The sequence below is a fragment of the Prionailurus bengalensis genome, chromosome B4 (genome assembly GCF_016509475.1).
Source record: "Prionailurus bengalensis isolate Pbe53 chromosome B4, Fcat_Pben_1.1_paternal_pri, whole genome shotgun sequence".
In the NCBI taxonomy this organism is placed as follows: domain Eukaryota; kingdom Metazoa; phylum Chordata; class Mammalia; order Carnivora; family Felidae; genus Prionailurus; species Prionailurus bengalensis.
This window is the reverse complement of record NC_057358.1, coordinates 80,826,869-80,854,730: the sequence shown is the minus strand read 5'-3', so window position 1 is coordinate 80,854,730 and position 27,862 is coordinate 80,826,869. Positions and strand designations below refer to the sequence as shown.

At 42.7% G+C, this 27,862-nt stretch overlaps 1 protein-coding gene across 1 annotated transcript; it reads left to right on the top strand.

Moving 5' to 3' along the window:
• Positions 1–2,436: 2,436 nt before the first annotated feature.
• Positions 2,437–27,293, top strand: TESPA1 (thymocyte expressed, positive selection associated 1). Its single transcript, XM_043564225.1, has 9 exons — positions 2,437–2,610; positions 13,715–13,931; positions 14,868–14,910; positions 20,536–20,585; positions 21,225–21,278; positions 22,043–22,079; positions 22,354–22,452; positions 23,959–24,167; positions 26,135–27,293. Exons 2-9 carry the CDS (start codon positions 13,769–13,771, stop codon positions 27,082–27,084), a joined length of 1,605 nt encoding a protein of 534 aa, XP_043420160.1. The 5' UTR covers positions 2,437–2,610; positions 13,715–13,768; the 3' UTR covers positions 27,085–27,293.
• The last annotated feature ends 569 nt before the right edge of the window (positions 27,294–27,862 follow it).

Here is a 27,862-nt window from a genome sequence, read left to right as displayed (position 1 = left end):
TAACCAACAACTGAGAAAGAAGGCCATCACGTCCGCACTTCCTTCTCTTCCTAGGAATCCCGTGGCTTCCAGCCACCGCTGATGAAAAAGAAAATATTCTTTAAAAAATCACACAACATAGCAATTTTCTTTTTTTAATTAACAAAAAAAAATCTCTAGAAATTGGCTTGAGAAATGGTTTATTTAAGAAATGAAGCAATGTTGATGTATACAGACGTACGGCTTGCTGAATATAGTGAAAACGGTATTAAAGACCTAGGAAAACATAGCTGCAACTTGAGCATTTGTGCTGGGTCAATACCCTATGTTCCTTTATTCCTATAGCTTTGCAACCCCTCCTTTAAGGAACGTTGTCTGCATTTTGCAGACAAGGAAGTTGAGGCCTTCATTAATGTGTGCGGGAGTGCAAAGACCCCTAGTGCCGGAGTCTGATACCAAAGCCTGCTCTCCTAACCGTGACACGACCAGTGTGTATCAGAATGCAAACATTTTTGCCGGGACAATCAGTTGTTCCTTATGCGGGAAAGTCCTGTACCTTCAAAGACATTTAGCATCTTTGGCCCTCAGGCACTGAAAACCAGGAGCAGCTTGACGGTCACTCTGAAAATTAAAATGCCCTTCCATATTTATGAACTGTCTGTGGAAGTACCCCAACTGTTAAGGAAAAAATTGCATTTCAGAAACAGGGTTAAAAAGAATTTTTTTTTAAATATGAAATTTATTGTCAAATTGGTTTCCATACAACACCCAGTGCTCATCCCAATAGGTGCCCTCCTCAATACCCATCACTCACCTCCCTGAACTTCCACTGGTTTATGGGGCACCTGGGTGGCTCAGTCAGTTAAGCTTCCGACTTCGGCTCAGGTCATGATCTCACAGCTCATGAGTTCGAGCCTGGTGTCGAGCTCTGTGCTGACAGCTCGGAGCCTGGAGCCTGCTTCAGATTCTGTGTCTCCCTCTCTCCCTGACCCTCCCCTGCTCACATTCTGTCTCTCTGTCTCTCAAAAATAAATAAACATTAAAAAAATTTTTTAAAAGCTTCCACTGGTTTAGTTTTTGTAGTTAATAGTGTAGAATAGTGATAAAGAGACCAAGGACATGCTGAGTTTGGGTTTGTTTTTTTTTTTACTTGTTGACCTTGAAGGAATTCTCAGAAAGCACCCTACTATCGTACTGGAAAATGTATTTGACATTTTCATCCCTACATGTAAAAAAAAATGTGTTTGTGTATGTGTGTGTTTGTGTATGTGTGTATTTGAAAGAGAAACAGAGAGAATTATTATTTTACTCCTATTACCCTTGAAGAAAATAATGTTTAGAGAACTTAATTTGATGATCAAGAATTTTATTTCGGCCTCTTCCCACCACACTATAGCTATACTGTGGATAGCCAAAGAGTTGTCCTCTTCACAATTGGAAATGGAGTTTAGGAACACGGTAAAAAGAGATGAACCTGTGGTGACAGCCATAAAATTTGAAAGAGGAGAATGGGGAAGTGAAAGAAAGAAAAGAACAGATATGTGAAAATCAGTCACACTTAGTACATTCAAGATATGCCTCGTACAAGGGTATTGTGATAAATATTTGTAAATAAATGCTACAAGGAAGGAAACAGTTGGGTAAGAGGGATGGGAGATGGCTGGAACGGTAGACATCAAGCGAAGAGAAAGGAAGCAGTCTTGGCAGATGTTGGAGAAGTGGAGCGAGGGCTGGTCCACGATGCTGAATGCTAGTCCAGGGTGGCAGCGATTGGGGATGGAGGCAAACTTCTCAGAGTTTAAGAAAGCTTCTTGGAACTGAAAGCCAATGAACTGGAGACACCTCTAGGATGTGACGGAGTTTTAAAACTTCACCTTTAAAAATTCCTTGGGGAAGCAATCATTTCTTTATAAAAAAAAAAAAAGTAAGAAAAGAAAGAACAACTTTAAAGGGATTTGAACATAAAAGCAAAAGGCTAAGAAGCCAACCCCAAAAGAAGTTGCCTACGATGGCATGCAGTATTTGAAAACTAGCTTCTAGAGAATTTACCAGAGTGTGAAAGAGTTATGCAAACTGATCGATTTTGGCTTAGAGCGGTCTCAAGTGTGTTATAGGGCTGTGAGCATTTTCTCTGAGATACGTATGAACGAACTTTCAGACACTCCTCCTCCTGGGGACAGCAAGCTTTATCACAGTCATGAGATTCCAGTTACGCGGTAGGAAGACTCCCATGCACATGTTATTAAAGAGGCTGCGCCTTTCCCTTAACAGGAAAAGATCTCTTGTTTTGGAAGGAGCAAGGCAGCACTCAGACAGGAAGGGCTCCTTAGTGGTGAGCTCAGTGACTTCAGATCTTTTGTTCTTCAGTCTCCAGAGCTAGAGCAAAGGATGTGGCTGGGGTAGGAGGCGGGGACTGTGTGTGTGTGTGTGTGTGTGTGTGTGTGTGTGTTTTCTCATTTCCGCTTCCCCTTTCTGAGCTGGCAACAGCAATTTCATGAGGACAGAGAGAAAGGTACAACATGCAATATGATACTTTGTCACTGTCCTCACTCAGGTCCCCATACCTGGGAAGGGCTTGGCCGGGCTTTGACAACCGCTTCGCCTCACACGCTGCTCTCTACCAGCAGACAGGTGAGTATAATTTCCACCTCAATTTTAAGATGATACTGATTTGGGATGGTGCTGGGAGATAGGAAGCAGGTAGGAGAGAAATCACGTTGCCAAGAAAAGGGAAAAGTCAGGAGCAAATTTCCCACATTCTCAACTTCAACCTTAAAAAATTCATCACTACCTCGCGGAACAAAACGGTCCTTTTTTTTTTTTTTTTTTTTTTTTTTTTCCTTCCTCCTATTCCCAGAAAGGTACTCTGTGTCGGGTCACAAAACATGGGTTCTTCTGATGGCCTGAAGTAATAATTAAGAATGTTTTTACCTTTCTCACCTGGGAAGTCCCTCTCTGTGTCTTGCTGTACTCCCTTGTGCTGTAATTCCAATCTGATCCTAACTTTGAAAGGTTCTCAAGGGGAAGAGTTTCTCAACTTCCCTGTAGGTTCCATTCCAGCTCCCATAACGGTGAACAAGTGGGACTCTCTAGCTGAAATCAATGTTGCTTTTGCAGATGTGACTACTTTCCTCAGAAGCTGCAGAAGAAAGCTGGTGAAGAGATAAACTGTAGCAAGATATACGGGGATTAGATACGAGGGAGAATTCACACCATCGGACAATGCCAGGCCAATTCAATGGGAAGGTTCTAGAAAGATAACCACCTGTGAGGGTTGTTTTCCAGACTGTCCATCTCAGAGATGGATCTGTGGATATGTTAACCACTTAATGACGTACCTCATCTGGGATGGGGGGGTCTGTGCTCCATGACTTACCTCATCTGGGATGGGGGGTGGTCTGTGATCCTCCAGCACCCTTCATCTTATAGGCAGCCAGGCTGAGCATGTCACTCCCTACATGAGTTTGGGGGAAGGTAGAGGAGTGGAAAGATCCTTGCACTGGGGTTTTCCCAGGCCCCCGCTGTGCTCCTGCACTTTCCAGTGGGTGGAGAAGAGACGGGTCCCCAACACGGAACAAGGACGAGAGAAAAGAGCCCCACAGAAATGGTTTGATAAGATCATGAGGATTTATGAGTACTGGTGACTCTTTCTATCACAAATGACTGCCTGTCTAGGCAAGGGGACTTTTTAGACAGTAATGTGGGAGGCCGAGGATAGGAGGTTGGAGGTTGGAGGTTGGAGGCTTTCAACTTGTGTGTCCAAGCTTACAGACTTAAGGGTTGTTAGGCTTGAGTGATTGGAGCGAAAGATCTGGCATGATTGTCTTGTAACAGGATGCATTATTAGGAGGAAGGTAGGCCAGGTTTATTCTCTCTCTCTCTCTCTCTCTCTCTACTAGAATACTATCGGGGTTAACAAGCAGAAGGTGTAACAAGAGGGATAGAAAGAGATCTAACAAATGATTTCTTATTCATGGACACCCCAGGGAGTTTAAAGCCATCTTAATAACCTTTCATCAGAATTCCCCGGCCCCTGAAAGGGGGATGGAGCCTTGGGATTAAACATTACATAGTGGCCACAGGAATCAGAACAGTCATTTTTAGCTCAGGGTTTATGACTCGCATTCTAATGGAGAATGGAGAGGAGGTTTGGTCTCAGCTTAGATCATGACTCGTGGGCCCACTCTAGGCTACAGTAAGGAGAAAAGATCAGACATTTATTGCCACTTGATAATTGACAACTGTTTTCCACCTGCAGGGCAGAATCGAAGTGGGTATTCTGGTACCCACTGTGCTTTGTGCCCTGCCCACACCCAAGCCTAACACAGAATTGCTTAAACACAGATTTTGAGAAGAGAGGGTGTAGATATGTGAAAAATAAGAGGGGAGAATAAAAATGAGCCCATGAGGGAGAGAGCTGCATTACCATGGAAACAGGGATGAAGAATTAAAGACGTGCCAAGAACGCTGCTCGCCCTCACTTCTGTCTCTAGACTGAGCTATCTACAAACCAGGACAGATGAACAGATGTTTCTTAGTCCTGCTAGCTTTAGAGCCCATCCAGGTGAAAAAAAAATTAGTATCTCCCAACACTGAGAGCACCGAATGACTCTTTTCCAAATGTATAACTTTAATGTTTCCTGTGGTACTTGACAAGCCTTCCATGGAACTCATTCACACTGTGGAAGTGGACGTAGGGAAGAAAGGGAAGGAGAGAGAAAGTGGTCTCTGGTTGTCTTCTTTCAGTATTTATTCAGCTGAAATTATTTGGGGGAGAAAGGTGGTGAAAGAGGAGGGTAAAATAGTTATATTGATTAATTGGAATTTTTCTTGGAATTGTCAAACAACATCCCCCCTTTTCCCTGAAATAGATTGAACTGCTGCTTTAGACCACAGACGTCTCCGAACGCTCAAAGGCTATACTCAGGGTAATGTTTGCTCTGAAGATCTTCCCAACTACGGTGGTATGGAAGAGAACTAGAAATCAGGAATGTATTTCCTATCTGTGAAGGAATGTGAGAGCATAGGGCAGGTTGGGGGCGTGTTGAATGGGGTGCAGTCAACCTGGTTTGAGGTGGAGATTGTCCTATCTACAAACAGAGAAATGGCTGTCCTGGGATTTCCCACAGGCCTTTGCAATGGGGGTGATATGTGTGTATCTTGGCTATAAATGCGAATGAGATGCAGAAGGTCTTGTGGGCCTCATCATGGAAACTCTGTTTCCTCCTTCTCTCTTCCCACGCTTGTTTTCACTCTTAGTCCCAGTCTATAGGCCCTGGTTGGGTGTAGGCACGATACAGACAGAAGAGAAGAGAGGTCTGTCTGATACATGTCCCTGGGAGGAGCCCCAGAGTGGAAACCAGAGTGGCATGAGGAAGGCCGTGTGATGTAAAGGAAAAAGCGTTCACTTGGGGCTCCGAACTTGTGAACTTTGAGTCCCACTTATAACCATCATATTTTATGTGAGTTCAGATAAGCCTCTCTCTCTCCCTGTCTCATGGTCTCCTTCCGTCTCCCTATCTTTCTCCCTCTCTCCCTCCCTCCCCACTCCTCTTTTTCAAAATGACTGACTGGGATTAAATGGTCTCTCTGGTCCCTTTGGGCATTAAGTAAGAAGGAAGGACCTACTTAGTGTTTATGTTTCATCTCTGCTTAACAGCAACACCCCTCTTTCACCATATGGATTTTACACACACTACTGTATCATGTTGCTCACTCTTTCTTCCTTCTTATTCCTGGAAATGTCCCAACTTTAGTGAACGGTTTAGACTGAGGGAAGATTAATAATAATAACTGCTATCCTTTATGAAGCACCTCCCTTATACATCAGGGACTTAACATACATCGCCTGATATTAGCTCCCTAGAGCTCAACTAGTTGTATGTTACCTGTTTTACTTATGAAGAAACTTAGGTTTAGAGGGGACAGGTAAGTTACCATTTACATATGCTGTAGGGAGATAGAACTGTGATTCCCAACAAGGTTTATTCTGATTCCAAGGCTCTTGCTCTTTCTACAGTTTTCCTTCTCAAAAGTTGGCCATCCTTACTGGGTCCCTTAAAAATATCCCCCCTGAGATGGGGCGCCTGGGTGGCGCAGTCGGTTGAGCGTCCGACTTCAGCCAGATCACGATCTCGTGGTCCGTGAGTTCGAGCCCCACGTCAGGCTCTGGGCTGATGGCTCAGAGCCTGGAGCCTGTTTCCGATTCTGTGTCTCCCTCTCTCTCTGCCCCTCCCCCGTTCATGCTCTGTCTCTCTCTGTCCCCAAAATAAATAAATGTTGAAAAAAAAATTAAAAAAAAAATACCCCCCTGAGATGCCTGCAAACAGCTGATATTTAACAGGTACAAAATGTTAGATCCATAATGATTGTTAAAATATTCAATAGTTCCGGGGCGCCTGGATGGCTCAGTCGGTTGAGCGTTCCACTTCGGCTCAGGTCATGATTTCACAGCTGGTGAGTTCGAGCCCTGCATCAAGCTTGCTGGTATCAGCACAGAGCCCACTTCAGATATTCTGTCCCCTTCTCTCTCCGCCCCTTCCCCACTTGTGCTCTCTCTCAAAACAAAATTAAAAAAAAAAAATTTTAATAGGGGCACCTGGGTGGCTCAGTTGGTTGAGTGCCCGACTTTAGCTCAGGTCATGATCTCCTTGCTTGTGGGTTCGAGCCCCGTGTTGGGCTCCGTGCTGACAGCTCGGAGCCTGGAGCCTACTTCGGATTTTGTGTCTCCCCCTCTCTCTCTGCCCCTCCCGTGCTCATGCTCTGTCTCTCTCTGTCTCTCAATAATGAATAAATGTTAAATTTTTTTTTAATATTTAAATAGTTCCATACCAAGTTATGATAAATATCAATTGCTTCAAGCCACTGAGCACCCATAACCAACCCAACTATCCCACAAGTTTCTCCACACTGGCTCTGATTGGCCTGTGATGCTCTATAACCATCGTTAAATGTTCTGAGTGGCACAACAATCTGAAAGTAATGTGCAATTCTAGGCAGCCTTTTTCCCCTCAACTAGAACCTAGTTGGACCCTTGTTGCTAAAACACTCTGTAAGCCTGACAAAAGCAAAACTGCATCATAATCTAGTTGGAGTTCAGAAGGAAAACTATGCTAATAACCAAATGAAGCAACACTTCCTTCACGAAGACTGTCACAAAGCCAAGGATGAATTTATTTTGGTTTACACTGTCTCTTCTATACCGGGCTATAAAGTAGAGAGTTTATATAGCATGTGAAATGGATAATTTACAAAAATAGTTTCTCCTTTCTTTTATCCCAAATTACATGTACCACTGATACTTGGGTGGTGATATTAGGTTATTTTCCTGTTCTGTAATTAATGGAAAGACCACACAACTAGAGTCAGACCAACCTGAGTTTAAATCTCAGCATTACAAGATCCTAAATATATGACCCTGGGTAAGTCACATATCTCCCTGAGTTTCACAGAACAGTAATTAGCTCAAAGGTGATTGTCTTGATTAAGTGATAGTGTTTACAGGAAGATCTTATGGATAAATATAAGGTACTCTACACATCCCAGTTATTATTAGCACCTATCACTTTGACTTACCCATGTAGCGAATCTGACTACATCCCTTAGAAAAACATACTTGAGGTATATGATGTTCTCAGTGTAGTAATAATGACAGAGCTACAGAGGTTTTCTCCTGAGACTAAACTTTCTGCTTCTGCTGATGATTTTCATTAGAAGATATTCATTTCAAAGCTCTTATTTCCTGAATCTTCTTTTGTCTAATTTCCATCCTATCAGCTGAAATTTCTACTCTTAACTATAACATCCTCAGAACAAAGATAATTCCCTCCTACTCTATTTGTTGTAGTCAGATTCCAGAACATTGGACAGGTTGTGGAGAAATATTTGGGGAGTGAAACTTTAGAGAATTGGAGAAAAGAGGAAAAGGCAAAGGGCTGGAAATGAGAGCAGAAGGGAGAAATAAGGCTTTTAAGGAGTAATTCAGGTAAATAGCAACAGAAGTAGTGTGGAATTTTTTGGGTTGAGGGGGCGGGCAGTTCGTAGGAACCTCAGGGAAAAGTACCAGCAAGCTAGGACTTCCTTCCTCATAGAAGTTAGATTAAGTACAATTTTGTAATATAAACCAGCATCAAGAAAGATAACAATCAGATTCCAAAAGGAACCTCTGACCAAGGAATGGAAACTTAGAATGGAACACTCTGGAAAAATAATTTTTTAAATATAGAAGAATTTGGTAATTCAAGTGTTACAAAATTTTGGTCAAACCCATGTGGCCCCTACGTTCCATCAACAAAGGATCAGCATGACTATGCCCCAAGCCTCTTTCCTCTTCTCTACAAGGTATAAAAAATATATATACATTAGGATTTGGGACCTTGTGGAAAGTCAGGAGCACCTGTCCCGTAACACCTACTAAACGAGGGTAGTTTCTCAGTGCCAGTCTGATTCTCACGTCTCCGCAGGTACAGCACTTGCTGAGCTCTTCCTGTTGCAAAGGTACGATGCTGTGTCTGAGTTGGGGCTTGGGGGAGGGTTGATGAGGAGTGACACATAACGACCGATGGGTGACCATGTACCTCTTGCTGGGCGTGATGGCACATGTGGCAGTTGCTAGAGGCAGGTAAGAGAAGCAATGACTTGAATCAGCCTTCAAAGTGTAGACAGAATTTGTCTGGATAGAATATGCTGTGGATGACACAGCATAAGCCAAAGAAAAAGAAGTGGAAAAGTTGAAAAAAGGCCAGTAACACCTGATGGAATCACGCTCATTTGGGTTCCTTCTCAGCCTCCCTCGTTCAAAGACTCAAGACTCACCGCTTTCCTGGGTCAATGAAAGTTGGAAGTGTAGGAACCTCATAAGCCAGGGCCACCTTAAAAAGGAATCTGCCAAGTGGGAAGTAACACCAGAGGCCGCCGGGCCATTTCCTAATGCGTACGGGGAAAATGATACAAAGGCATTTGCTTTTACAGATAGTAGCCATACAGGTATTTGAAACCCCACTCAAATAAATTTGTATACATTGGTCTCGAAGGTAAATGTACACAACATCGAATCCCACCAATTCATTTTCAAGAGGATGAAACTGCTCCCCAAGGAAAGAATGTAATTGGCTTGCCAGAAGTCAATGGATCGGACAAAAAGTTTGAAAGAATATCCACGTCTCCCGATTCCTCCCAGTCAGCACTCTTTACACTGCACCACACTCTGTGGCACATGTGGGTGTATGTGTTTGTGTAACTTGTCTGAAAGAAATAGCTCCACACCCTTCCCTCTCTTACATGAGGTCCCAAGGCCTTCAAAGGTGCCATTTCGACCTCTGCGTGCACCCATCCATCCTTCAATTCTTTCTAACACTTGTCACTGCTGATGTGCTTCTCTGATATCATGTGCCACTTCCTCCAGATTCCCACAAAGAATACTCAGTTTCCTACCTCTCAGCAGCACAGCTTCCTCCCTGCAACCGCTAACCAGACAGTTCTATCCCTCCCTCCCTCCCTCATAACATCGCTGAGCTTCTCGCTCCCACATAACACCCGTGAACAGGTCTCTGTGGCAGAGATTGGGAAAATTGCTCAATTCTCTGAGCCCGTGACCAGTTTGCCAAGGTTGAGATTAGCTTAGATACGGCTCGCATCCTTTCTTTCAGACTTGAAACCGTGTCGCTTCCCCAGGTGAAGAAAGTATTCCATTCTCGCACAAATTGTTCCAAAAATGGCTGTCGTTCTCAGTGGGTGGTAGAGACCTTAACTTGTCTAGCCTTTCTGTTGCCATAATCATAATGGTCATTTATTTATAAGCCCTTCTTTGGAACACTTATTCATTGCAGATTCTGTTTCCATGGGCTTTCTCTCATAGGTATTTACACTGAGTAAAACCTTTGTGCATAGGACAGAAGAGCAAATAGGAATAGTTAAGAAGGGGTGCCTGGCTGGCTCAGTCAGAAGAGCATGGGATCCTTAATCTCATGGTCAGGAGTTCGAGACCCACATTAGGTGTAGAGATTACTAAAAATAATAATAATAATAAAACAGAAAGGAATAGTTAAGAAATTACAACTTCTTTTCATAATTATTGGAGCTCCTAGAACAGAAACAAGTCTTAGACTCTCAAATTCATCTCTTTTCTCCCAACTTGAAGATGGAAACATTGTTACATGCTTAGTAGCACACAGTTATAAGTTCATTGTTAACCCTTTGGAAGCTGATCTCCCTACATAGGTCTCTTAGGTTATGATGAATCTGTAAAGCAATGGGCTCCTTTGGGGAATAGTCACCTACTGAACATTCATTCGTTTAGAGAATAAGTATTTCCTAAGCAACTACAATGAATTCCTCTCGGTTTTATGCATTAGGGATACAGCAGTGAACAACCCAGACAAAATCTCTGCCCTTGTGGAGTTTATATTCCAGTCAGAAGAGCAAACAATAAATAGGATTAACGAATAAAATATCAACTATGTTAGTGATAAGGACTAAGAAGAAAAAATGGGCAGGGAAGGAAATCCATGAAGGTGACTATTGTAGGCTATAGAAGCCGGGTCTGACTTCATGAAGAAGGTTGGTTAAGAGTGGGCTTTGCAAGTGAAGTATGTCAAAGGCTGAGGAAGAGGAAGATGGAGAGGGGAAAGAACATGAGAAAAGTGTAGGGTTTAAAAGGAGATAAGCATTTTCAGGAGGCAAAGAGGAACTTAGCCTATATGCGTGTAATATATTTTCCAAGATGTGGAGGAATGTAGAATAGAATTCCTATCACAGAAGATGTTGAAACCCAAGTAGAGGCGTCTATCTACCATCTCCGTTGGTGAGATTCGGACACTCTGCTGGCCTTATAGGGGTTTAACTGTAAAACGACACATCACAAATTTACGGTATGAGAAGCATCAAATTTTAGAGCATGATGTCCCAGTTGAGCAACTGAGAACAGAGAAATGGACTGAAATTTCCAAGGTCATACCACTAGCAAGTGGCAAAGTGTGGGAGTCATATATTCTTTCTTTCCCTCTTCCCTTCCCTCCCTCCTTCCTTCCCTCCTTCCTTTCTTTCTTCCTTTCTTCACTTCTTCCTCCCCTCCTTTTTTCCTGCCCTGCTGCCTTCCTTTTAAATCCCCCTCATCGCCAAAAAAAACCTCTCCTTCGTGAGCTGAACAATTCTTGTGTTTGAGATGAGGTCCATTTACTCTGGGAATTAAAGACAGTAGGCAAGTCAGCCTTTGATGTTTTCTTCTTTGGACCAACTAACACCAACCTATTCAATATTTTGAAGGTGAAGAACTTGGTAAATAAACCCCAGTCAAAGCTTTTTAGACTCTTTTCCTCAGTTCTTCCTAGTGGCAATTTCATCCTCCTTTTTATCACCTCACAGCATCTCTGTCTAAAGGACAAGTTTTTTTCTGCACCGCCTCTTTGTGGCTTCTCTGCGTCACAAGCTTAATTTATTCATTTAATTTGCCTTAAAAGGCACAAACAGTGGATGAAGAGCCGGGTGCTCTGGGTTAACAACTTCTCAAAGTGCCGGCTGCTGTGTCTCCTTGGAGGATATTTTTGCTGTTGGGCTGGACACAGAAGTGAAAGAATTTAGCTCAGACAACAGTAACTATGTATTCTTTGTCTCTGGATATGTTTTGTCTGTAGCAAGCAGAGGCATCCAAAACAATTTCATTGCCCTAGGAAGGCATCTTATGTTCCGGATGTTCTTCTCAAAAATAGCTGTTTTAGGGCCTAAATTGTTGAATACCTCCCTAATGATCTTGTTTTTAAGTCCTTGAAGAATAAGAAGTCTAAGGAAACTGGCATTCTTCTTATTCTTTTTCTGTTGTTTTCCTTTGCTCCAACAATTAAAAAAAAATTTTTTTTAATGTGTATTTATTTTTTGAAAGAGAGAGAGACAGGCGGAGCACGAGCAGGGAAGGGGCAGAGAGAGAGGGAGACACAGAATCCCAAGCAGGCTCCAGGCTCTGAGCTGTCAGCACAGAGACTGACGTGGGGCTGGAACTCACGGACTGCGAGGTCATGACCTGAGCCAAAGTTGGACACTCAATGGACTGAACCACCCAGGCACCCCTCCCTTGCTCTAACAATTAAAAGCACAGCGATGAAGATGAAGCTGTTGATGGCAGCTCTGGGGAGGAGACGGATGAGACCCCGAAGAGCTCTGGTCCCACTTCTACTCGTTCACTGTACGGGCTGAGTGAGAGTAGCAGGAGGGAAGAGGCAGGACAGAGTATAAGCCAGTGAATGTACCTCTAGGTACACCAGCCTCAAGGCTTTGTAAGTTCTATTTGGACAGCTGAGTGATTTTTTCCCCTCCTTCTTCCTCTTTGAATAAGTGGCTAGTGCCATCAGAATGCATCTTTGGGAGGAACACAAGAGAGGTTGAGTGGGCAGTGTTAAATGAAATATAAATGCATTTGGGGCACCTGGATGGCTCAGTCGGTTGAGCCTCTGATTCGATTGTGGCTCAGGTCACGGTCTCAACAGTTGTGGGGCTGAGCCCCACGTCAGCGTGGAGCCTGCTTAGTATTCTCTCTCCCTCTCCCTCCCCCCCCCCCCGCCTCTCTAAAATAAAAACTAAAAACAAAGAAAAAAATATATAAATGCATTGATGCACCAAGGCGTTAACTCATAGCTATGGAGAAAGCCAGGTTGACCAATCAGAAAGTAATGATCCTGGAGGTTGTGACTGCTAATTGCATAAGGCCACATCTCCTTGTTGTTTGTATTATGGGAATTCTTTTCCAAGAGAAATCTTATGCGGATCCCTAATACATAAAACAGGAAATGAAACAAAACAAACAACAAACTCAGAATGACTGTAGTTGGAGTGACATCTTGGCTGTGGCACCTTAGAAAAAGTTGTTTAACCTTTCAGACCTGGAAATTCTTCATGCATCTCTATGAAGATCAAATAAAGTGAACTGTATACATTGCAAATGTAAAGATATTCTAATTTTTTTAACATTTATCTATTTTTGAGAGACAGAGAGAGACAGAGTGCAAGTGGGGGAGGGGCAGAGAGAGGAGGAGACACAGAACGTGAAGCAAGCTCCAGGCTCTGAGCTGTCAGCACAGAGCCCGACGCAGGGCTCGAACTCACAAACCGTGAGATCATGACTTGAGCCAAAGTCAGATGCCCAACCGACTGAGCCACCCAGGCACCCCTAAAGATATTCTAATTTTAATGGAAGCTTCTGAGAGGCAACATCATTAAGGATTAGAGAAAGTTTGTTTTGTTTTGTTTTGCACAGAGAGCACGCATTCCAGCAGGGGAAAGGGGCAGAGGGAGAGAGAGAGAGAGAGAGAGAGAGAGAGAGAGAGAATCTTAACCAAGCTCCTCACTCAGCACAGATCCCACAACCCTGGGATTATGACGTGAGCCAAAATTAAGAGTCAGACACTCAACTGACTGAGCCACCTACATGCCCCCAAAAGTTGTTTTTTAATATAGTATGTCAACTTTCATGAGAAGTAGCAGTTCTTTTAAGTTAGAAGAACTTTCTCAATGTCCTTTACATCATAAGATGTTCAAAATTGCCAGATTTGCTGATTTGAAAGACTTGCCCTGGTATATTTCAGAACATTTTTTTTTTCTTTTGGAAGACAGAGGAAGGGCTGGACATCTCCTCCCTCTTCCTGGATGGGCACAGAGGTCATGCTCCTTGATGCAGAGCTGGGGAGTTGTGGGGCAACCCTGGGGTGGCTTCTGAACGGACGATGAGGGGGCTGTCACTGTGTTTCAGCTCTCAGAAGAACAGCATTACGTGGCGGGAGGCCCTGAAGTCTGAGCCAGGGCCATGGAGGGCTCTGTGCTGAGCCCCACGTCCTGGGAGAAGCGGCGGGCCTGGCTCCGGCAGAGCCGCCACTGGCAGACCCAGGTCTTGGAAGAGGAGGCCGGAGCTGTCCTGCAAGATGTCTCAGATCCTGAGCCTTCCAGCCTGGATGACGTTTTCCAGGAAGGTAAGAGGCAGTTAGACCACAAATAGACTTCCACATCGCCTGGTGCTGGGGAAAATGTGCCCACGGGCACAGGTCTGCAGAGCGTGGGCAGTGGTTTCCTGGGTGAGGCTAGGCCTTCAGGGAGGCTCATTTTGATGGGTTTAATGAGTTTAAAGGAAGAAGAGTGAAATGATACAAGATCTAGATGGTGGGAGAGAGAGAGAGATAGGCATAAGATGAGGAACAAGAAAGCACATTGTTGCATCATCCCGGGCTATAAGGGCCTGAGGTCAGGGTTCTCTTGAATGCTATGGGGCATTTTTATTTTGTCTGTGCAACAAGGTTACACTCAAGTGGATGCTGGGACTCTGACTTCAACTCCGCTGCTAGGGAGCTGTGTGACCTTTGGCTAGTCACTTACCTCTCAAAGGCGTGTTTGTCTGATTGAAGTGGTCATACCTCAAGTCGTGGTAGTACGTTTTCTACGTGCCTCTCACAGCTTCTTAGAGGTTCAAATGAGACTGTAGACCTAAGAGTTAAAAAAAAAAAACTTTTATATAAATAAATCCATCCTTGCTTATTTGGCAGAAAACAAAAGTGTAAGCACAAAATTCTGATTTTGTGTTGTCTTTTTCTATTTATTATTATTATTTTTTAAATTTTGTTAGAGAAGAATCCACCCCTGTTCCCAAACCTTGAGGAAAAGGGAGCCGTGGGCCTGCCATCCTGGGCATTTTCCACAATCCAGGCAGAAGGGGGCGGGAAGCAGAGAGAGAAGAAACACCCACTATTTTTATACATGGGAGAATTCTCTCATCTCTTACAGAAAAGCTTTGTGGGGGGAAAGGGGTCATGGTACGGCTTACATAAGGACAAACTTGCAGAACAGGCTGAGTTGCAGGGAGGAAGCCTGGCCTCCTTTAGCTCTCACGGCGATCTGCTCTCTGCTATTTCCAGGGAATCCGATCAGTAAGATTGAAGACTGGCTACAGGACTGCGGGTAAGTGCCAGACGGGCGGTGGCAGTGAGTGGGGTGGATGGCTAAATCTGCGAACAGGCCCTGACTCTTGGGAGCTCAGAGAGAGGGAACTGGGTTTGACTGGGATTCATGGTTAGATGTGAGGTGGAAATGGCGGGGGTGGGAGTGTGGATTGCAAGGGTTTGGGGCGAATGTGGGGAGTGGGCCATGAATGAAGCACAGCTCTGGGCTGAGACTAAGTTAGCAGCGGAGGCCTGGAAATCCAGACTGGATGAGGTCTAGAATCCAGAATGATGGACATCTGCAGTTATGGGCACTGTCCGGGCTTTTCAGATCCCTCCTCCATTGCTTCTTCTTCAGACTGAAGTCTGACACTGTATAACAAAACAGGAGTTAGAAACCCAATTGTCCTTTTTTTTTTTTTTTAATTATTTAAAATCAAGTTAGTTCGCATGCAGTGCAGTATTGGTTTCTGGAGTAGAACCCAGTGATTCATCACTTACATATCACACCCAGTGCTCATCTCAACAAATGCCCTCCTTAATGCCCATCACCCATCTAGCCCATACCCACACCCACCAGCCCTCCAGCAACCCTCAGTTTGTTCTCTGTATTTAAGAATCTCATATGGTTTGACTCCCGCTCTATTTATCTTATTTTTCCTTCCCTTCCCCTAAGTTCATCTGTTTTGTTTCCTAAATTCCACATAGGAGTGAAATCGTATGACATTTCTCAGAAACCTCATTGTTCTTATCATCATAGGAATTCATCACTGTGTTAATTTCTACTACAGAACGCAGGAAGATAGGCTGTGGGTTAACCCCAGTCATTGAAACCAGAACTGGAGAAGGTACTTCAGGGCAAAATACAGTATCTCTCTCCTCAGAAACAGTAAAATACGAGACCCCACACCTCATCAGGACCTAACCCTAACCCTAACCCTAACCCTAACCCTAACCCTAACCCTGACACTAACCCTGACCCTAGCCCTGACCCTAACCCTAACCCTATTATTAAGTAGGCTCAGTCTACCCAGAGGGAAAGCTTCTATGCCCTACTTAATCCTGATCCTCTGTGTGATGATGCTGAGAATGCAGCTCCTTAGTTCCCCTTCAGGAATGTTTCAAACTTTATATGGCCTTCAATCTATAAAGTCTGGGGACCTGTTAACATACCAATAAACCCATCCTTGCTTATTTGCTAGGAAATGAATCATCTAAGGTTATTTATTTCAATTCTGCCCCGGAAGGTAATGCCAGGAGGGATTTATTTTGTGTTTTCGTGGTTTACAAAACATATTGTCCTTCTTGTCCTAATCCGGTTGACAGTTCATTGACTTCAAAGTCAGTAAAGGGTCCTCAAAGTTCAGAAAGTTGAAGGGGTGGTGGTAATAGGAGTGCTGGCACTTTCTGGTGCATCACAACTGTCCTAGGATTTAGAACGCCTCACCTGGTACCTACTGGAGAACCAGTCAGCTCCTGGTCTTTCTATCATGAACTATTCTTGAGTCAATTTAAATTCATCAATAATTGTTGACAGCATATTTGCTGATAATGTCTGATCGTCTAAATGTCCTCCGAGGGGGCCAAGTAGTTTAAAAATATGCTCCTTGACTCAAAACATACTACCTTCCAGCTGAAAAGAATAAGTTCACAGAAACACAAGATTGTAAACTCCAGAAATTACGTTTCCCCCCCCCCATATTTTACAAAAATAAACCCTAAACAAAACATGGGCTGAAAAAATAGTCTGGTGAGTAAAAAGGCTCCAGGATTTGAGCCAAAAGTTGTGCTAACTATCTGTGGAACCACCTGTAAGAAAACAGTCAACACTCCTTCTATTTCAGACTCCTTGCCTAGAAAGTAGAGACCTAGAATAATAAAGTTTCAACGTTTCTTGTGAGATTTAAATGATACAGTATATGCACAAATGCTTTATGCTCTGTAATAATACGTGAGCGGTGAGGTTTATAAAGGAGTGGCTTTGTGCTACTTGAAAATTTCACAAAATAGACCTGCCTATATACTTAGCATCTGTCTGTCTAAATCTCTTTATTTCTCAGAAAAGTATGTGCAGAAGGGATACATGCCAACTCGAGGATAGTGGCCACCTCTGGGAAGGAATGGGAGTAAAATGAGGCTGTAGTTATATTTTTAATATTATATTTTTATTTTTATTAAGAGAGTTCAGGAACAAATATGACAGAATGCTTACAGGTGTGAAAGTAGGGTGGCAAGTGCAAGGCTATCTGTCATTTTTTCTTTACCTTTTGATGTGTTGAAAAAAATTTAATAGTGAAACTTTAAAAAGCCCACAGGAAAGTCTCTTAATACACATTTGTCAGGGTGCCTGGGTGCCTCAGTCAGTTAAGCATTCAACTCTTGATTTCGATTCAGCTCATGATCTCACGGTTTATGAGTTCAAGCCCCACACTGGGCTCTGTGCCAAGAGTGCAGAGCCTGCTTGGAGTTCTCTCTCTCTCTCTCTCTCTCTCTCTCTCTCTCTCCCTCAATATAAATAAATAAACTTTAAAAAAAACTACATTTGTCTCTGAAGGGGGAATTATTAGGTTTATAAAATATTTCCAATTATGTCTATTTTTGAATCCTCCCTAATACAAATGTAATACTTTTTAGTTATATGAGATAATTAGAAAAATTAAAGGTTGATGATGATTGACGGTAGCAAGAGAACACTTGACTTTGGTAATAGACATTGAAGAAGATAGGGAAAATGCATTCCAGATATGACTTTCTGAGTCACCACAGTGTTCAATTCTTAGGCTGCCAAGACCACAGACGAGACAAGATGAACGAAGAGCCCACATTCACCGGATACCTGTCCACTCTGTTGACAGGTGCTTGGACGCACTTCTCAAATTTTATTTCAAGGCTCTATGGTTTCCATTTTCTTTCCAGTGCCAAATAAACATTCTCCGATAGCAACACGGTTTTGTTTTCGGACAGGCTCTCCAAGAAAACCTGCCAACTTCCTGGGTAATTTAGTGTCAGCGTCTCTCAGTGTATTGAATCCAATGGCAGACCATTCTGCTGCAGGTCTAGATCATGTATATCTTCACAAACTGTGCCTCTCCTTTTTCTTTCTCCTCTTAAAGCTCCCAGGGGGGTTTCTAGGATATGAGCGTGTTGCTTGTGCATCATGAGAGGTAGGGTTGGGAGCCCAGAAATCATCTGTGTGGACTTGAGCTTAAATCTCACAGGCAAGATCTATGGAAATTGCTGGAAGAAGCTAAAAAGAGTCACATCCTTCTTTTCACAGTCCTATCCTCCCTCCTAATTTTGCTTAGGAACTCGCTATACAAGACAAGCAGTACCTTGGCTCTCCTATTTCAGACTTGAGATGATGCAAAGGGATCTTTCAGTGGAAGACAGAGAGGAGCAGCTACGGATCTAGTTCCTAGTCATGGGTTTTATGTCCTAAGCATTAATACGTGAAAGGCCTGGTACTTGGGTGATGGCCATGAAGTTTTCAGTCATCTTCAGGTCAATCAGTAGATCCAGACTCATGTCCGTACTTCTGTAGTAGATTCCACCTACACACAGCCTACTGTCCCAAAGCTCATCCTGGGCTGGTCCTCATATAGAGAATATGAACACGCCTGCCAGGGCACAACCAGAGAAGAGACATGTAGGCTGAACACCCAACAAAACCTCGTATTTAGTGAATAGCACTGAGTTTTGCTTGGACACCCCAGAAATTTTACCTGCGGTATTTTTTAAAGTAAATTTTATTGAAGTATAGCATACATATCAATTGAATTTTTCTTTTTAATATGACTGTAGTACAGCTCAACAGGTATAAGTTTCAGTTACACTAGATGAGTGAGTCTTAGAGCTCTACACAACATAGTGCCTATATTAACAGTGCAGTATTGTTAACAATGCAGTATTGTGTGCTTCGAAGTTTGTTGAGGGTAGGTCTCCTGTTAAATGTTCATTCTTTTTTGTCGTTGTGAAGCATTAATTTATCATACGATTTGTCCATTTTACAATAAAGATTTGGTGTCTCCCAGTTCTGGAGGGCTTTGATACTTGCATTACATGTAGCTACATCACAAGCATTAAATGCAATAGTCAACCTCACTATTCTAATAGTTGACTTTGTATGTTGTGGTTCTTTAGTAGTAATAGTAAATATAAATTTATACTGATATTTTTAATAGTGTATATACTAACATATATGTTCATAATATTAAAATATATTTTTGTGTCATCTGTTAGTAAGAGAAGCACATTTATAGAGTTACCCATTCTTTTTTTTTTTTTTTTAATTTTAATTCAAGTTAGTTAACATACCATGTGGTGTAGGTTTCAGGAGTAGAATTTAGTGGTTCATCACTTACAAATAATACCCAGTGCTCATCCCAACAAGTCCCTTCCTTAATGCCCACCACCCATTTAGCCCATCCCGCCCCCCACTAGCCTTCCAGCAACCCTCAGTTTGTTCTCTGTATTTAAGAGTCTCTTACAGTTTGACTTTTATCTTATTTTTCCTTCCCTTCCCTTATGTTCATCTGTTTTGTTTCTTAAATTTCACGTATGAGTGAAATCATATGAGAGTTAACCATCCTTAATTAGCTTGTATGTTACATTATTTTATAATGTACCTTGATGTGCAGTTTTTTTTTCATGAAGACGTAAAAATACAGATTTTGGAAAACATGACTGATTTTTCACTATTGAAATGAAGGTGCCAATAAAAGATGTCTATATATGCAGTGATTTATTTTGCAAAACTTAAACACAACTTGATCTGTGGGTGTTCAGTTAGTAAACTCATTACCATTAATGAGTAATTAAACATTTCACTGAGTGATTACATACTGAGGTTAGACTCAAAGCATCATGTGCAACTTCCCATTTAAAAACTTTCAGGAAAATGAACGCTGTAAAACTCACAACATATTAGTCCTTGGAAGCGGACATATCTAAGTATCCACATCCTCTTATGTAATATCTGAGAACAGAACAGCAGCCAGGAAGCAGGAATGCAATCACCTGTTTCAGACACCGAATTCTTCCTGGTTGGTAAAACTGAGTTGTTTCTCACTAGCAAGTATGCTGATTTCTGTCTGTTCCTCTTGTGGAGATGGTAAATATTTGATAAGATCATACCTCAAAATGTAAAATCAGAATCTCTAACCAAAACACAGTTTCTGCTGCTTCCTGAAAGATATGATCATGGCTCAGAGAGAAGGAAGAGGGTGTGGGGAGTCAAGTTGACCTCTTCTTACAAGTCGAAAACTATCAACACTTGTATCTGTCATGTGGAAATTATGGCACCCCTAAGCACTGCTACTATAAATGTATTTCTCTGGTTTTGTTTCTCTGTTTTTTCTTTCCTGTTTTACCTAGCAACTGCAGACTTGTCGCTTTCTGAGCTGACTTTGGACGGAGTGGTCAGTACAATAGCAGCCCAATCTAAAATACAATGCATCCTAGCCCCACTTCCCCTGACGACTTCTACGAATTTGTCAAATAGCCACTCTGTCTTAGCTTTCTTCGACATAAAGGCAGTTACGTACTGCTGGTTCACATTGGAAAATTATGTGAACTTGCGAGATTTATTTGAGGAAAAGCACCTTGGAAAAATGTAGTGACTTCAACCCTCATTTGTGCTCCTCAGGTACTCTGAAGAAGGGTTTTTTGAGGAAACAGGACAGTCAGGCTACAGTGGTGAGTATAGGCTCTCTTCTTTCTTCTATTATTCTTCTATCTGGACAGTGATATGGCTGTGTGTGTGTGTGTGTGTGTGTGTGTGTGTGTATGTGAGAGAGAGAGAGAGAGTATATATACATGCACACACATATGCACATATAAGAATGCTGACTGCCTTTTAACTGTCTATAAAACACCTATTAGTAGTCACAAGGCAGTCTACGAGGTCCAAAAGATAGAGTAAGCATTGGCTCAGCTGCCAGGCTGACTAGTACTCAAAGATTATCTTCTGTTAGTTGTTGTTCAGCTACCAACCACCGTTACAGGAAAAGAGCTTTATAAGATGTGTGTGTTTACGTGTGTGAGTGTGAGTACACACCTCCATGTGCTCACTACCTGACAGAGGATCGTGTACATGACTATGTGATATAGGAGACAGGCTAATTACAGGTGATTGTTTCAGTCTTTCTAAATCAAAATATAAATGTGATTTCTGAAGTAGTGTATGTATAGCTGGGGGGAGTTTTGCAAACATGTGGTGTCTGATGTGATTATGTGTTTATAGATGTTCGTGTATATAAATGTGTGTGTGTGTGTGTGTGTGTGTGTGTGTGTGTGTGTAAGCCTGTTTTCTGTGACCTTTGCCTTATTCCACAGGGTGCCTCAGCCATGGAACCAGCTTTGAAGATGATTTGACCCTAGGAGCAGAGGGTAAGTGGCACAGCTCTCTGATGTTGGAATCAAAGAAGAGGTTATACATTAGATACTTAAGAAATGAAAGGGTAGAATGCAAAGGGAGAACTGTGGAAAAAAGAAACCCATTCACTGGGGTCTTATCTGTAGGAAAAAAGCCGTCTCGTTACGACGTAAGGTAAAACTCATAAAGCATCATGTGTCCACACATACTTCCTCACCAACCTCACATTATGCCTACCAGTCCATCATGAGGGCTTTCATTTGGCTCCTGGGAAGATTACGTATAAAATCACCGTAACATTGGCTGCCCAGACATCACTGAATCTGTATAGGAAGCATAAAGCAGACTAAATACTGGATATAAGAGAGAGATTGCCTGCAAGAAGATGACGGTTTAAATAAAGGAGGGAGGTATTGCAATGTACCGGTGTCTCCCGGGACCTGTAGAGGCTCACACTGTGGGGCAGGAACACTAGCCTAGAAGGCTGAATGATGTTACCCTCCTCAGGACAGAGAAACTCTGGCCTAGACACCAGTCATCGTTTTTATAAGTTCAGAGGCTTAGGGCCACTTGTTCTCTGCCATGTCTGCCTCCCTTCCAGGTCTATGTTTGATGATCTTTAGATACTCCCATGAAGAGCAGAGTTCATGGGGTTCAGCAAGCCTGTAGTAGTGGCAGAGAGGAATGGAGGGGGCTGAGTTTTAAGTTCAGAGAGGCAGCATAGGTGATTTTCATTTTCCCTTCTAACTTTCTTTTTGCCTTTTTGTTCCTTGCCCAGCCACACTGCTGGCCGCCCACGGCAAAGTCTTCTCCAGGTAAGTGCTAGGGTCACCCAGACTGAATAATGTCTCTGTCAGGAGCTACTGAACTATGGTAGGTGTCAGAGTCAAAGAGATCAAACACAAAGAGCTAAAGGGTCACCATAGAGAGTGAGATTTTCCAACCAGGAATGAGGCCCTAGACTGAGTTTGTGCAGTAGACGGTAGAAGATACACAGCAGGGGGGTAAATATGCCCAGCAGAACACGTCTTGGAACCAGGATGTAGACTGCTGACAAGAGTCATGTGACATCAGCTCTTATCCCTGCAGGAGTCTCCTGGAGACAGCCCGGCCCTTCCAGCTACTGGATCTTGGCTGCAGTTTGGCTTCCAGCAGCATGACCAGTGGGACCAACAAGACTAGTTCAAGGTAGATACCAGGTTTGGCAGGGTTGTACGAGTGGGGAAGAGGAGAGGCAGAAGAGAATGGAACCAAGAACCCTTGCCCATTTTTTCTTGGATACCTTACTGGACATTTTATGCAGTCATGTACTTGAAAAGTATGTCCACATTTGCTTCAAGAACAATGGGCAGGGGGCAGTGCAGAGGAATCCATGGCTCAGAGCTGTGTCAAACAGAGGTGAACTTGTACCCCAGGAGGTGTAGTATGGGTATCACCACAGTTCCTAGACTTACAGCAATTGTTTACGGTAAATGCATTGATTGATTGATTTGTTGATTGAATGAAGCAATTAAATATTGATTCACTCAGGCAATTTTGTATCCCCTTATGCATATGGGGCAATGACTATGTGAAATTTGAAAAAGTGAAGCAAAGTGCTTACCCCCAGGAGCTCCAGTCAAGTAGGGTGAACAAAACACAAACACAAACAACTTTAAGGTGGAAAGTTATGAAAAACAAAGCAGTGTGATAACAAGTGTTTGGAATTTGGTGTCAAGGTTTGAACTTGAGACCCAGTTCTCAGATTTATTAGCCATGTGCCTATCTTTAGTGATTTGTCCTCACTAAGCCTCTACCCTGGCCACATCCCTCTTCAGTTGAGTCAGAATCTCTGGAGACTCAGATATCTGTACTTTTTTACTGAAATATGCTTGACATACAATATTATATTAGTTTCATGTGTGTAACATAGTGATTCAACACTTCTACACGTTACACTGTATAAGATAGGATAAGTGTGGTAACCATCTGTCACCATAACAATGTTGTTACAGTATTACCGACTATATCCCCTATCCTGTACTTTTCATCCCCATGACTTATTCATGTGGGATGCATAGTTATTGAGCTGTAGTGGCACCAGCTTGGTGGTACACAGCTTTGGATGTAGAGACATGTTAGTGCCACACTGAGAGAGACAGAGAGAGCTTGATCTTCTGTAATGCAGGGTTTCTGTCCTGAAAAAACTAGTGCTACAAAATCAGGTTTTGAACATTGGTTAATTTTTACCTCAGGGTAAGAATAAAATGAGTTTTGTGTTTCTTACACACTCAGTGCCTCGTTGTCCCACACAACCATCAGGGTAAGTTGAGTAGCAAGCCACAAAGCATTTGGCAAAAGCCAGCGAAATCATAGTATGTGCAGGTGGGAACTGACTGATTAATAACCCATAACCATAAGATTTCTTTAAATCTATGATGTTTTCAATTTTTTATATCCCTCTCATAGCAAATTTTCATTCATCTGTGATGTTTAAAGTACTACGATAGAGTCTAATTGGATTTTTAAACCAGGGCTGGATTGTAATTCCCATGTTCAGACCAAAAATGTAGGTTCACGGAAGGGAAAGCTTTTCTCAAAGTCAAAATGGAAGCTAGAGAAAGGATCAGGAAGATATGTAAGTCTTTTATTAGATACTCTGGATGACCTTGAAACTCAGAGTTGCCCCTATTTACTGAACCTCCCTCCTTTCAGCATCTCTGAGATTCTGGACAAGGTGCAAGAAGATGCAGAAGACATCCTCTTCAGTCTGGGCTTTGGCCAAGAGGACCACAAGGACAGTTCTCGGATTCCTGCCCGATTTTTCACTACCCCTTCTCAGGCCAAAGGCATTGATTTCCAACTCTTCCTGAAGGCCCAGGTGCGGAGGGTTGAGACGGAGGACCCTTGCCTCATGCTGGCCAGTGAGTGTTACCATAGGCCCACTCTACTTCGCCGCCATTCACAACAGTGGCTCTAGATGCTACTTCCTCTTGGTCAGTTTCACCGACCCTTTGCTTCTTGTGTCTGTTTCCTTCCTGCTGTTTTCAATGTGGAGAATTTTGATGTATGCCTCTCCCCCTTAAAGAAATAGTCTTGAAGACACTTCATATCACTATTACTTTCTTAGGCCTTCTCTCCTTTAGCTGAATCAAATGAGAACAATGTTTTTACCTCTTATCCCCATTTTTATTTCTCAGTTGGAATGATAGAATGTTCCTCATTTATAGCCACTGGATTAAAATCACTTCCCTTTAGGGCAATTGTTCTCATCAGTTGGAACAATAGAACGTTCCTCATTTATAGCCACTGTATTAAAATCACTTCCCTTTAGGGCAATTGTTCTCAAAGTTAAATATGTTAGATTGTCCAGAGACTTTATAAAACATTCATATTCATAGGCTTTTTTTTTTTTCCACAGAGGGAGAGGCTCAGGAGTACTTATTTCAAACAAGCACACAGGATTCTTATGTGTAATCCTTAGACCACATCCAGGGAAACAATTATTTAAATTGTCCCGATTCCATACTAAGGAAAGATATGAGAGGACTTCTCTAGCTGGATGAGGGATAAAAGACTCTATTTGATTCTTTTTTTTAATGTTTATTTATTTATTTTGAGAGAGAGAGAGAGAGAGAGAGAGAGAGAGAGAGATACAGCAAGCACAAGCAGGGATGGGGCAGAGAGAGAGAGAGAGAGAGAGAGAGAGATAGAATCCCAAGCAGGCTCTGTTCTGTCAGAAAGGAGCCTGGCATGGAACTCAGTCTCACAAACCATGAAATCATGACCTGATCCAAAATCAAGAGTCAGACGCTTAACCAGCTGAGCCACCCAGGTGCCCCTCTATTTGACTCTATATGTTAGATTATGTTTCAAATTATATTCTGTGACATCCTCAGCATGACTGTGTTTCTGACAGTGTTGTTTCAGAGTCTTTGCATCAGATTCAACTTGAAATAATCTTGGTAAAATTACATTCCTGAGTTCGACCTGCTGCAACAATGATTTTGAGTTGGAGTATTTTCACAACCTTAGATGATTCTTATGCACACTAAAATTAGAGGATAATTTATTGAATTTATTTTAAGTGCCAAGTACATAATTAGATGTTAAATTCTGGAAGAACAGACTAGAGAAGAGGAACATGATTCTTGCCTTTTAGAAGTTTTACACCGTAATAGACGTATGGTTTATCACAGTGCTTTTCAAACACGGATATGTGCATGAATTACCAAAGGAGATTATTAAAATGCTTGAGATACAGTCTGAGGTTCTACATTTATAACGGGTTCCTAAGCAGTGCCCATGCTTCTGGACCAGGGACCACACTTTGTGAAGCAAGGTCTAATAAAATGGTATAGTCCATGAATAGGAGCCCCACATTGGGTGTAGCGTTTACTTTTAAAAAAATGATATAGTCCATCTAAATTTCTGTACCCTAGTCCACTGGCTAGTAATTGCCATTCTTCAAATTTGTCGCTGTCCAGAAGCCTTCTAGAACCCTAAAGTTTTGTTACTAAGAAAATGATGTTGATTTTGTCCTTTTTTGTCATGTTTGTCATCTAAAGCAAACAGTACTAGAAGCCATTGTTTAGAATATACTGACATCAGAAAGGATATGTTAAATCAGGATGCAGAAAAGCTCCTCATCCCATACAGAATTAATTTTTGGGCTGAAGGAAATCATCTATTCAGGATGGTGAAATCAAGAAGTCAAGAAAGTGAAGAAGGGGGATCCTGGGTGTGAGAAATCTAAATGGGAGAAACACTGCTGGGAAATATGGCATCTTCTTTCTGAATTTTGAGCCTTGGGAAGGCTATTGAAGGAAGATATACAAGGGATAATTTACTGATGACCCCCAGATTCACCATCTTTAACCCTTGTGCCCAGGCAGGTTTAAGCAGGTGCAAACACTGGCCGTCACTGCTGATGCCTTCTTCTGTCTCTACTCCTATGTGTCTAAGACACCTGTCCAAAAGTTCACACCATCCCACATGTTCTGGAACTGCAACCCTGATGTGCCATCCATCAAGATTCTGGCTCCACAACCTGAACCTCTCTCACCCAGAGACCGCCTCCGGAAAGCCATCTCCAAGATGTGCCTGTATACATGTCCCCGAGATCGGCTATCAGCACCCCATAATATCACAAAAAAGAACAGTTTGGACCAAGTGGTATGGGAAGTGATGGACAGAGTGAGAGGAGATAAACTGGTCTTCCAACAAGACCTTGGGTTTGGGCCAGGCTCAGAGGAAGATCCTGTTCCTCCCACCAGGGACCCAAAGCTGCCCACTTCTTCTGGTCCATGTGCCCTTTGCCATAAAGAGGAAACACAGCAGGGGATATCCACAATGCAAACACCATCACAAACTCTGGATTCGAACCCAGAGGCAACCTGTTGCACACATTCTTTGCCCAAAGCAGATCTACAGTGGAGCACAGACCCTGCACAGGTGAAGAGAGAGCTGTGGGGTCTACAGGCCACCAGTAAGGAAGTCCATTTAGCCAAGGATGCAACTTTCTGGAAAAGAAAGAGCAGAGCAAGAAAGAGCCTGTTTCAGGAGAATCCCATGAGCAGGATGGTTAAGTCATTGGACTTGTCCATCATCCAGCAGAGCCAAGAGCGCCCAGCACTGCACCCATCTCTAACCCAGCAGCTGCAGGACACTTGTGACTTGGAGGACATGAGAGGGTTGGGGGCAGGAGAGAGGCTGGCAGAGAAAGGCTTTGTATTCTTGCCATTGGGTAAAGGGAATCCAGGCTCCCTGTCCTCGCCAGATATCCCAATTCTTGAACTACATTCAGAAACTTTTGGGAGTAGGTTAATGGAGAAGGATTAATAGGTGTGATTTCTTAAGAGCATCCAGGTTTCCAGAACTTTTCTAATTCCTCATCTGATCTGATCTTCATTGAAGTTTCTCATCAAGCACACCTGTCTATCATTTGTGGGATCAGCACAAGAGTATAAATAGAGGTCGATTATACACTAAGCTAAACACTATGAAATAAAGTATGTTCTCTTCTACATCAATAAATATGTAACCATAAAGACCTGGAAGTCCAGGTTCAAATTTAAATTCTCAGACTCTTCGGACTTCTGTGCTAGAACACAGCAGTGTGGGCAGAGCCACTCCCTAGTCCTTGGACTCTCACCTTCTCTTCCCACGCCCAGATCTGTCCTAAACCACAAAGACTTTGCTTATAGATGTGTGAGCACCCCAGCCTGCATATCCAAAAGCTACACACCCTCTACTCACAAAAATAGCCATCCGCTGGTCATCACTCATGCCTAGGAGTGCATACGTTAGTCCAGAGGTTAACCTTTTAAGACAACAGATATCAGGCAAAACCAGTGCAATTCCCTGAAGAAGCCTTGAAGCCATCTGAGCACAATATCTGGGCATCCTTTGTAACCGGAACATGTTCTAGAAGGGGTAGTGCAAGATCCAGGTGGGCATATCATGTAGGTCCACCAACTCTTCATCCTGTGGACTCTCAAAAACCTAAGACCTCTCTTGCCTGGGACTATAGACAGTACTGCCATCAAATGCTGAGCTCTCTTGGGAAAGTTCTCAGACCCTTGCCACAAAGAGAAACTGTGATGATTTGTAATATCGT